This window comes from Centroberyx gerrardi, chromosome 14 (assembly GCF_048128805.1).
Source record: "Centroberyx gerrardi isolate f3 chromosome 14, fCenGer3.hap1.cur.20231027, whole genome shotgun sequence".
Lineage (NCBI taxonomy): Eukaryota > Metazoa > Chordata > Actinopteri > Beryciformes > Berycidae > Centroberyx > Centroberyx gerrardi.
In genome coordinates this window covers 24,645,924-24,658,282 of record NC_136010.1, presented here as the reverse complement: position 1 = coordinate 24,658,282, position 12,359 = coordinate 24,645,924, and the positions used below count along the sequence as shown (strand labels likewise).

At 41.1% G+C, this 12,359-nt stretch overlaps 1 protein-coding gene across 8 annotated transcripts in view; it reads right to left on the bottom strand.

Annotated features, from left to right (window-relative positions):
* The window catches only part of LOC139932417 (voltage-gated potassium channel subunit beta-2), a 51,205-nt gene that overhangs the window by 20,582 nt on the left and 18,264 nt on the right, over positions 1-12,359 (bottom strand). For 3 of the 8 annotated variants that reach the window (XM_078288353.1, XM_078288354.1, XM_078288355.1), the window contains exon 1: positions 10,542-10,744. The exons of the other annotated variants lie outside the window; for them this stretch is intronic. In XM_078288353.1, the coding sequence (XP_078144479.1) occupies positions 10,542-10,744 (203 nt within the window). Of the gene's footprint in view, positions 1-10,541; positions 10,745-12,359 lie in introns of those variants that run through there. 8 annotated transcript variants of the gene reach the window in all.

Below are 12,359 nucleotides of genomic sequence, written 5' to 3'. Positions count from 1 at the left end.
CAGTGAGGGAGCGCTCCGTCCAGAGAGAACTGGACTCACCATCAACATTAGCTGAAGCTCTCCACCACCTCCACCTCCACCACACACTCAGAAGAAGACATTTAGTTGACTGACCTCAACTCACAGGATTTCTGAGTAACGAAGTCCTTCAAACTTTCCAAAAGTACAAGGTCCTCTGAACAACAGTGTGGTCTGAGGGCGTTCAAAAATAAACCCAAAGTCACCTCCAACAAGCTCTAAAAGGCACATTGGCCATTTAGGCTTAATGGTTCATTAGTAGAGTGGAGTCTGGCTCATCTGCGGGATGGGGAAGAGGTAGACAAACCCTTTATCATAGAAAAGTAATAATATTCTGATAATCTGTAGAGCTCCATCCTTCCATCGATCCTATTACTTACCACTTATCCAGGTCAGGGTTGTGGTTCACGTTCTGTAGACCAGTTCATGTGAATATGACGCATACTTTGCACATTTTGTATGCATATGTATATGAAAACTTGTGCTCTAGTGTTTCTAAAAAAGAAAAAAAAAAAAAGCACTGATCAATCTATAGTCAAACATGGTATCTCAGACACCACTGGTCTGATTTTGATGAAACTTGGAGGCATAGACGTTGGAAGTATTGGTGTGTAGGCTGTGTAAAGTTAGAAACCTTTCTTAACATGAGATATCGACTTATTGATTTTATAGAACCACAAAGCCGAGTCTGACTGTGAAAGCGAGGAAGAGGAGTCATCGCCCACACGGTAACAGCAGCCTGAAGTGGCTGAACGGCAAAAGGAGGCAACGCCAGTGAAGCTGCCTTTGTTGTGGAGCTTCACACCTTAACACCAAAAAGTAGGCTAATTCATAAATGAAACAAAACTTTATAGCTTGTTTGGCTGCCCATTAAAGTTGGATACTCCCCAGCAGACCTATAGTTACACATCTATATCTGACGAACATTTTCACATACGAAGCTATAAACATTTTGATTTCATGTTGAAAAAGTTTGTGCCTGAGTGCCTGAGCTTCTGATATCATTAATAACTGTTGTGGTATCTGTTGGTTGAAATCAATTGCCCACTGCAACACAGCTTTGGATATAGGAACTGTAGGCTATAGCATTTTCTATGCTGCCCCAGTTGTTTTGTTTGGACTTATTAGCCTATGCATTAGTTATGTGTTTGAATTCATCTATGCAGATCAAATAGCCTCACATACAGTGATTCTGTCACTGTGACCCTGACCCATATAAGTGGCTAGAAAATGGATGGATGGATGGATTGAATAAATTTCCCCATTTTTCATGCATATTTTAATAATTCAGTTTCAGTCTCCTGGGTGATTGATATAGTCAACATCTGAATTCACTTTGGCTGCTGTGGAGAAATATTCCAGACATTGAGAACCTTGGAGAGCGACAAGACTGTCAAGGGACACACACACACACACACACACACACACACCCACACACACACACACCAGCTAAATGAAAACAGAAACATGTCTTTTTATCCAAACCAATCTCAGAAAATCCTTCTCTTAAAACTCATCAAAACTGTCCACTTAAGGAGTGCAATGCAAAAATTTCCCCATGACCCAATTCCCCCATGAGGATCAATACAGCCTCCTGTAATCTAATTGAAAAACTCACATTACACACAAACGTGGGGGCGGGCGGGCGAAGAGATGAAGAGGAGATGAAGAGATGAAGACCATCTGCTGACACGGAACCCCAAGGACAACAAATGTGATGAAGTGCACAGACTCACAGTGCAGAGTGTAAGCACTGCAACAGTGAGCAAAAGCAGCATTTTTTTGCTGTCATCATATTTTCAACATGGTTTAACATGGAGGCCAATGGAGAAGCATAACTGAACCTGACAATCTGCTCTGTTGCCTCATATTCATGTTTTAATGTTGAATCTCTGTTACAGTGTGGTTGAGGCAGCAGCATAAAATATAAAGTTTGACTCATGGTCTTCATTCTTAAGCTCTTGACTGTGAAAGTGGGAAGATTTGCATGTTTTTTGTTGCCATCTTTAGTGCTAATCCTGTCATTGTTGTGATGTTGCCCTTTGAAGTGCAATTTGTTCTTTGGTCAGCAATTTGGTCAGTCATTTTTTGCTATCTAAATTTAAAATCACCCATAAACAAACTGCATCAGACATCACTCGCTTTTCATAAGTAGAGTTAGTGTGAATATAATTATCTTGGACTGCTGAAATTGGTGAATTTGCTGCAGTGTGTGTGTCTGTGTTGACAAACTTCCACGATTCGTGACTCTAAGTGGGGGATATCGGAGCCCACAAAACAATCCCACATCTTACTTGTAATTACCAATAGGAGGCTGATGTGAACTGTTGATTGAGCCAACATCTACGTGTCTCAAGTGCATTTTAGCTACGCCTTAAGAACAGATTTTACAGTGTTTAACCTAATTTTATACCAGCAATGGCATAGTAAACTACAAAAAGGCACATTATTTCATTTTTAGTAATTTACTAGGGATGGGACAATATGTTTATCTCATGATACGATTTGATACATGATATGGGCTTCATGATTCGATACAACCACAACACGATGTAGCCTAATAAATAGCCTAATAAAAAGTTTCATGACAGTTAAGTATGACTGTGCAGAATGATGTTTATTTCTGAGCCACAAATGTTTCTGGCAATGGCACTGGTTTACTAGAATGTAAACAATGATTTAAAAATGTCATTACACGAGGATGAAAAAAGATTTCCATCCATCCATGAATAGTGTTGTTGTCCAGAAGCCAGAATCCCTGGTTGAGAGGTCAGGGTTTGCTAAGCCCCCCCCCTCCCCCCCCCCCACCTCACTGACCTCCACCTGGTCGAGCACAAAGGGCGACCAGACGTGTCATTTGGGACACAGACACACACACACACACACACACCTACACACACACACACACAAACATGAATGACCTGCCAATGTCATATTCACCAGTGGGAAAATCTAAATTTTCAAAGTGCTCCATCTTCGTATATATTGTTGGCAAAAAATCTAAATTAGTCTATCTAAGTTTGTCCAAATCCATGTTAGTCCATTTTGAATTCAGGCTACAACACCAGAAAATATGGAAACAGTCCAGGGGATTGAATCATTTCTGAATACTAAAATAACTATTACACTTACACTATTAAATACTGACACAACTATTCAAATCAACAGCAGAAATCCTACAGGAATAGTGCGCCGCATCACTGCTTAGTGAACCCCAACACACGCCCAGCCCCAAAATGATTCCCATCATATTAAGCTTCACCAAGAACCTATTAACTGAAGTGACTGTGAAATGAGACTGTGAATAGGAGAGGAGAGCCCTTCAGATCCCCCTGTGCGGTCTGGCAGCTGTGTTAATGAAGCTGTTTCCCCAGCACACATCCTTATTAGCTGGCAGATGAGTCAACGCTTTTGGTGTCGCCGCTGCCGAGCCTCATGGGTAAACACGGAGGAGCGCAGTGTGGAGTGGTAGGAGCAAATCAACAAGCGCGCTGGCCAGAATGGATCGAGCTGCAGCGGGTGAGAGGGCCGAACAAGACCACTGGTCACACAGCCGGAGAGTGTTGGATGTACCGCGCCTTCGAAAAGTATTCAACCCCTTTGACGTTTTCCACATTTTATGTTGTTACAGCCTGAATTCCAAATGGATTAAATAAAAAAAATAATTGTTAACCCGTAATGTGTTTGTGTGTTATGTGTTTTCTTTTTTTTTTCATTTACACATTTGTCAAAAATGAAAAGCTGAAATGTTTTGAGTCAAAAATTATTCAAATAGAGGCAAGTTCTTGACAAGAACCAATTGGGCCGACAATTTCTGTTCCAACAGGACAATGATGACCCAAAGCATACAGTCAAATCAGCACTGGAACGGTTTCATGACAAGAATGTGAAAGTCCTTGACTGGCCCAGTTAAAGCCCAGTCTCAAAGCCCATTGAAAATATGTGGAATGACTTAATATATCTGTTCATACTCTCCCCATCCAACTTGACCGAGCTTGAGCGAATGTGCAAATTAGAATGGGAGAAAATCCCAAAATCCAGATGTACCAAGAGGATCTAGACGAAGACTGAAGCTGTAATCTCAGCCAAGGTGCTCCTACAAAGTATTGCTTCAAGGGATTGTATACTTATTTAAATGAAATATTTCTGCATTTCATTTTCAGCAAATTCTAAACACATTTTCACTTTGTCATTATGGGTATGTTGTTTAGATTATTGACAAACATCTCAATGTAATACATTTTGTGTTCCGTCTGCAACACCACAAAATGCATAAAAAGTCAAGGGGGTTGAAAACTTTCTGAAGGCATTGTGTAGAGTGTTATGTCTGCTGTCCACAGTATGCCTTGTACTGTCACTTTACATTGTATGTGTGCTCCACTTGTCCTTGTATTATGTTGTGTCAGTATTTGCTGTAAAACTCTGTATGATGTCAATAAGTCTGCACCAACGTCACAAAGATGAATTTCTCTACACGTATTGTACTTGGCCAGTCGAAGTTATTCTGATTTTGGATTAGATTAAATGAAACTTTACTGATGTGGGGGAATTGGACTGTTGCAGCAGCAGATAGTAATAGGATACGACAAAGAAGAATAGGATATAAATGGGATGAGAGCAAAAGAGGGTATACAGAACTAAAAATTCCAACACCAACAGCATCTATACAGGGTGAAAAAATGTGCTGGTATTCACATTAATGAGTCTACAGGAGGCCATACACACAGTATATAGAGAACTATACACCTTCCAGATATATTCACTTGATATTGACTTTACAGCGGTAGATACATGTACATGACTGCACAGTGTCACCCATATGAATTTGAGAAGTGTAATAGAGGGGTTTTCAGGTAATGTAACACTCTTTCTGGTGTATTTCTAAATGTATGACTTGGTCGTCTCAGTAGAATTCAATAGACATGGTTTCTGTGCCATTTTTTGAGTGGGAACTGATCATTTCATCCCTGATACATCTGATTTGGACTCTTCTAAAGCTGTTTCAGAGTAGAGACTAGGGCTAAAGACAAGACAGTTTACTGCGTCACAATAATCTAAATTTGGAAACAAATCTACCTTATCAGGCTATTCACTTTTACTGACCTACAGCCACACCGCTACACTTTTCATGTACCTCTCTTTTTCCAGCCTGGTTGTTATATATTTAGACATTATTTGCACACAGCCGATTCTCCAGTGGAGCTCCATGATGGAGCCAGCTGTCACTGATAGCAGATTGGTGGCTCAACTACAAAACTTCTATGGAAAATGCATAGAATGGCACATATATGTAAGTATTTCTGACAGCTTAGGTTAGGTTCAAGGAAATGATGGAAGACGGTAGATCAACTAGAGAGAGGATACTGGCTTTACACACACACACACACACACACACACACACACACACACACAAGCGACCACCAACGCCAATGGAATGCCATTTCCAAATAACATTAAAAGCCTGGAATTTCAGACCAGGATAGAAATATCAAAATATAGCAGTGTGGGAAATTCAAACCACTTCCTTACTGCTTCCTTGTATGGACCATCCAAGGCTTTTCATGCCTGAGTACAGGACGAGCAAAGCCAAGAAACAAGCAGCTTGGAGTAATAAGAGACATTAGAAAAGGTTACACAGGACCCGACATTTAAAGGGCCTTCAGGAGCTCCGTGGCAACATGTAATTAATCAGATGCTAAATAATAAACAATGGTTGTAAGAAACTGGTTTCCCAAAGGAACATTTGTGTGTGTGTGCTTGCATTGTGTGTGTAATGCTTACTTACAATATACTAGACAGACTTAAATTGTTAATTTCCTTCCTGAAGCCTGAACCTTTAATGCCCTGTGATTGAGTCTTCCTGTTGCCATGAATAAACCAGTTAACAGAATATTCCCCCTCCCTCTCTGACTGATAGCAGCTTACTTCTAATACAGGGGAAACAAATGATGATCCCAGTAGTAATAGTAAGTACCGCTCGCCACTATGTTTTTTATTGACATCAAAACGTACCCATAATGCAGTGCGAGCCTGAGTTTGACAGATGATGAAAACCAAAAGTGAAAGTATTTGGCTGGAAATCTGCTGTATTGCTTTACAGCACAAAGTGAGATTTCTGGCCTTCTGAAAGGCCGATGGAGAAATGACCAACATGTTTATCCTCTTCAGTAAAGCCAAAGATTCCAGGGAGGAGAAGGGGGGGCAGGGAGCAAAGGGGTTTATGGGAAATGTGGTCTTAATTTGGAGAAACACTAGCAATGGTATGAGATAGAGGCTACCAATCGTCTCCACCATGGTCTCATTTGTTTACGGGAACTATGCCAAGATATCACAATTCATTTGTCAATTATATATTTATGTTTAAAAATGGAATAGCACCTTTAATATGGGAGTAAACCAGGCATCTCAACCATGTTTCTCTGTGTTATTCTAACCTGGTTAACGTTTACATGCATCAACCCAAAACCAGCATACATCAGTAACCAAGATAAGAACTGAATTTTCCATGTGCATGTCAGTGTAGCTGTATACAGCTTGATCAACGCTGCCACTGACTATCTCTGCGTGAGCTTTAAACATAAAAATAGGAGAAGGTCACGACAGGAGAATAGAGTGGGAGAGAAAAAAAACAGACAAAAAGAGAAGAGCAAATTGAAATGAGCGGTTTATGTAATCCTCTTTTCAGTCTTTAAAGAAGCAGAGGGAGAGTGTTGAACTTCCATTAACTCGCTCTCTGTAACCTTTCCACAACCGTCTTGCACTAGTTCTCTTTCTCTTGCAATATTATTACTTTTCCCAGTAATGAGTAGTGTAATGTAATTAGCAGTATAACAAACTAATGAATTAATGAGTAATGAGTAATATATTGCTTTTTGGAGTAACAAGCCCAAAATTAAATCTAACAAGGGTTAGACTGATATATATCGGGTCAATATTGGCCTTTCATTAATAATTGATAATTGATTAATAAGTCAGTGTCGCCCACCTCAATCCACACATGTGAATGATGTCTGACCAGAGAAATCAGTCTGTAAATCCTGCATTGAAACCTGCTTCACCCCGGCTTAAGGAGCTGCTGCCAATTCCATTAGTACGATGGAGAGTTTTAGTGTCCCATGATAGTCTACATGCTGGTCTAAATGTCTTAAGACTTTTCCCCCCTTGACTTGAATAAAGCTTGTACGCATGAAGTGCAAAATGTGCGTCATATTCAAATTAGCAGGTCAACAGAAGGCCATATATCTGTGCAGAAAGGAAGAAATACCTGGCTCGCGGGCCAGGCAGAGAGAGAGAGAGTGTGTGTGTGTGTGTGTGTGTGTGTGTGTTTGTGTCTATGTACATAATAAATAATAATAATAATAAACTTTATTTGTATAGCACCTTTCATACAAGAAATGCAGCTCAAAGTGCTTTACAACAGAGAAATTACATGCACCAAGTGCTTCACATAAAACTTGATAATGATAGTGAGAATAAGATAAAGAGGACAATAGAATACATAAAATACATATCCACGCTTGTGTTCCCCTCTGGCCCCTCAGTGTCTTTAGTAAATGCTAATCTGAACAACTGGGCTCTCTGCTCTCTGGGCTCATTTGAGAGAGATCCAGTGTGACAGGAGGACAGATTAACAGCATCGCCTCCAGCCTGACCCAGGACAGCCCACAGACACCTAACATGCTCACCATGCTAACCGATACACGTCTCACATTTACTACAACAGGCACCATTCAATACTGTATGTCAAGCACCTGACATTACACCCATGTTTACTGATGTGCATCGGGATCTGTTTAAAGCTTGAATATTGAAAATGCAAGAGAGATCCAGTTTCTTTACTGAATCAAACTGTTTCAGTAGCACTCATTAAATAAAGACATCAACACATTTGGCCCTGACCCAATGGAATGACTTGAAATGTTTTTGAAAAGAAAACTTAAGAGAGAAAAAAGTAAAGATCGTGCATGCAGTGTATTCTTTGTCTTTGTTCCTTTTATAACAGACCTGCTCGGATGACAATTTGGCAAAAGCTCCCATTATTGTATCTTTTACTTGAAGGATGTGAAGTGATTTAGCATAATTTACCTGTCTGTAAACTGAAGGCTTGTCTTGCTACATCTGGAGCAAGAGTTTATCTAAATGAGGTGGAGCACTTTTAGATAATAGAGTTATTATCATTATTACTGTCATTGTAACCTAAGATGGTATGTCACCTTAGATGCAGGCGGTTGGTGTGTGTTGTGTGGTGGTGAAACAGAGAGATCAGCACATTCCGTGACCTATGGGGGCAAATATGGCATCTTTGAATAATTTATATTTGAATACTCAATGTGAGGCACCAGAGGTAAAAAAAAATCCTTTCATCCAAAGAGAATGCATTTTTATGTGTTGAATATGGACACAAATATGAGCACTTTTTGTAATATGAGTTGTATTTTATTAACATTCAATTCAACTAATATTTAATAAAATAAATATGAATTTGCATAGCAGTTGAAACACTTTCTCAGTAGATGAAGTCAGTGCATCTTCCTGTTTAATTCTGATAAATAGTTTTTTTTGATGAAATGCAATGAAGAAATTACAGAATACTGTGTATGTGGTGAAAAGCTCAGATATTCTACTTTTGCATGTAAAGTAGACCATAAAATAGAAAGGACAAAGTGTAAATTACCAGCAATTTTTGTTAAGAAGCAGCATGTCAAATTTGGTCGCCATATCGTTTTTTTTTATTTTTATGTTTTTAGGTAATTTCTTGCTTGGTGCACTTGACACAGCTGGTATTAAAAACATATAAATTTGCTATTTATAGTTGTTTTTGATGACTGTGTGCATAGTTTTGAAACTACAAAAACTAGTTATAGAGGCTAAATATTAAAAAATTGACCATTTCATTTTCAGCTGTTGTGCCCCGCCTTATTCAAAGGTAATTTTTGGAATGACACTTAGATGCTGAAACAGACCTGCATCACCAGGAAGACACAAATCATTTAGTGTTGCGGTATTTCTAATATTTTGAGCACGTCATGCCCATGCATAACATTTACATTTACATCGAAGATTCTCACATGCAAGTAACCCATGAGAGAAATATCTGCCTTTCCCTTTAATATCTGAGTAGGACTGTAAGAGCTGTTAGCATGAGATTTCCGCACGTTTGAAGCTGCAGTCTCTGTTGCACCGAGACGGGGGAAAGGCTGAGAGCAGAGGCTGCAGGCTCGCCCAGCGGGAGGCTTACTGGGTGAACCGACACCGGTGTCAAGTTTCATATTAGGCCTACAGGAGAGGGGAACGCTCTGCATAATGCTGTACAGCGGTTACAGAGTGCCTTTGATTTACCATTAGAGGAATGACACAATGGAGGTGGGCAGTGAGGAAGGTGTCCAACAGATTTAGGAATCAGAGAAAGACGAGCAATTTTTGAAGTAGGGTCGGGGGGGGCAAAAATTCCATCATACTCTTGTTCAGGGGGTCGGATTAAGGTTATCATTAAAGAGGCCTATGTTACGGAATGGGATAAAGTTTCTTCAAGGTATTAATTCAAGTAGCTCCCAATCTTTGCCTCTTGAAATATTTTTAACTTTAGGTAATGCGGCATGCTCGCATTAAGCACTCTATTTCCACTTCAAAGTAATGAATGGGATTTAGTAATTCCATTTGATAACATGTACGGCTCTTTGCATATTAATGTCACGGCAACATGAAGAATATGGCACAGACGGTGGAAAGCGTCAACTTTCTTTCACTTGTAGTTAAAGCTGTAATCCATGATTCTAAAAAAACACACAGTGCCCTGTCACATGAAAGGGACAAAGGGATAAAGTCATGAGAGCGCTGGAGTTCCGACAAAGCTACACATCAGCGTCTCCTAAATGCTTGATGATGTATAACGAATTTGCCTACATTTGATTTTTCATAAACAATGAACAAAAATGTATGCTTTGTAGATGCAAGCACCTTTATTTAATTCATGAATTGAATAAAAAAGCCCTGTTGTTGGTAGACATACAGTTTTCTAAAGGCGTTTGGCTACTTCGAGGAAACATGTATGACTATCGTACCATTTAGTCAGACTTTCATGACAAAGATAAAGATTCTGACACCAGCATGAGTCCTACCTCCTCAACACTGCATCAGCTTCCCAGTCATACCAGCGCACAGAGGGTTCTTTCAACTATAATTAATTTGATCAGCCCATTAGAGTGCTAATTAAGATCTCCACACAAATAAAACTGCATACTTAAGAAGGTATAGCCAAATGCGTGCTAGCAAGTAGGAATTTTCATAAAACAAGTAGGATTCTTATTGGAAATGTCAGTATTTTTAGGGTTGTACAGTCACACCAATACCAAGAACATCCTATAATCCTTAATTATAGCCTGCTTAATTATATATGTCTTCCTTACTTAATGAGATAAATTAAATGAGAACACATTGTTATCTACAATGATGATTAAAGATGTGTACCTCCTTCAATGCACAGCGCTGTACTTCAGGTGTTTTAAGTCTAGCACGAAGCCTACCTGTACTTCATGCCAGTGCGTATGCTCTGGTCGCTGGACGAAGGCAGGTTCTGCACCGACAGCTGGCCCAGGCTGCGGGCCACCATGGCCACGGCGCGGAACTTACTCTTGGTGCTGGGGCTGTTGGCATTCTGCCGGTTCAGCCGGTCCTCGGTGCTGCGGCTCACCGCCCGGTGGTCGGTGCAGACGAACGACACCTGCATGGCAGCCAAAGCAACCCGGGGTCTCCGAGAGAGTCAAGAGAGTCGGGGCACAAACGAAGATGATGTGACCGGTGAAGGACGGCCAGAGACTTCAGCCAAGACAGCGGCAACTACAAAATGTGGCTTCTCCTGGGTCCTCTTAGCCGCGCGGTAGCAATTCCCAAACAGAAGAAGATACAATGACAATCGAAGAGGTCAAGAAGAGCAGAAGAAGAAAAAGAGGAGATCTGCTTGGGCTCAGATACACTGCTGTCCACTGAGTGCAGTGATGCCTGAGCGTCTGGGATCTGCAGCTCTCCAGAATGAACACTGCTCCACCCTGCTTGACCAATCACATCCACACACTAGTGACATGATCACGCATGTCTTGGTAGCAAGACAAGAGACCCAGAGGGGAACCAACTGTCCTCCTGCCTCTGTCTCTCCCTTGCTTCCTCCCTCCCTCTCTGTTTCCTCTTCTTTCTGTACTGCTTCCTCTGCTAAAGTCTTTGTCTGCCAGCCAGAGAGTCTGAGGCTCCGGGTCTCTTGTCTCTGATAGCGCAGAGTAGTGCTGACCTCCTGTTAGCACATGGGATAATAAGAGAGTAGAGGAAGGGAGGGGGAAGCACCAGAGAGTAGGAATGAGCGTGTGTGTGTGTGTGTGTGACAGAGAGGGAGAGAGAGGGAGAGAGAGAGAGAGAGAGAGAGAGAGAGAGGGGGGGGGGGGGGGTAGCATTTGAGTGTTGCAATGGGAGAACAGAAAATTCAAGTAAGAGACAGAGATGGAGTAACACAGAAAAGGGGCAGTGTGTATGTGAGAGAGAGAGAGAGCAAAAGAGCAAGAGAGAGAGAGAGAGAGAGAGAGAGAGAGAGAGAGAGCGCTTCAACTGTGCCATTTCTCATCTGGGCTAATACTCCTACTGTAGCTGCTGCAGGGCCATAGGAGTCTACTCCACGTAGATCAGTAAAAGCACACACTTGCCTCATGCTCTCTCTCTTCATGCTTCAATTAGATTAAGCATGCCTGCCCATCACAAGAGGGAGCGAGAGAGAAAGAAAGAGAAAATGGTATCAGTGAGAATGAGAATAAAAGACAAGAGAAGCGAATGGCAAATGAAAAGAAAGTCTTTGTTGCACTGTTCATAAGATTCTGCAGGGTTTATTTTAACTCTCTCTGAATAAATCAGAGTTTGTATTCTTGATTTTGGAGATCTTAGTGGCTCTGCAGCAGAACGATTTTTGGAGCAGATCTCTGCAGCAGAACAAGAACAGTGTGTGGTTGAAAGTCTGACATTCAGGAGGGCAACTAGCTAGGCTTTAATAGGCATGGGCACAATGTGTGTTATGCAACCTGACCGGTATGGAAATAGTCCCAGGTGAAGAGTGATGGAGGTGAGTGCTTTACAATGTTGTCAACTGAATTCCCTCTCTGGTCTTCCCACAGAGCCATTTTCTGCTCAGGAGGGAAATGCCTGTGAGGGTCGTGCAACTTTGCATCTCAATGACAAAACTAGTAAAAGGCACCGCAGTTAGCAGCTGGGTGCTGCAGCGTGATCTCATAAATATTTGTGAAATGAGCACGAAGTCTGAAATGCAGATTTACGCGCTGTGGACATGAATTATGTGAAGATTACGT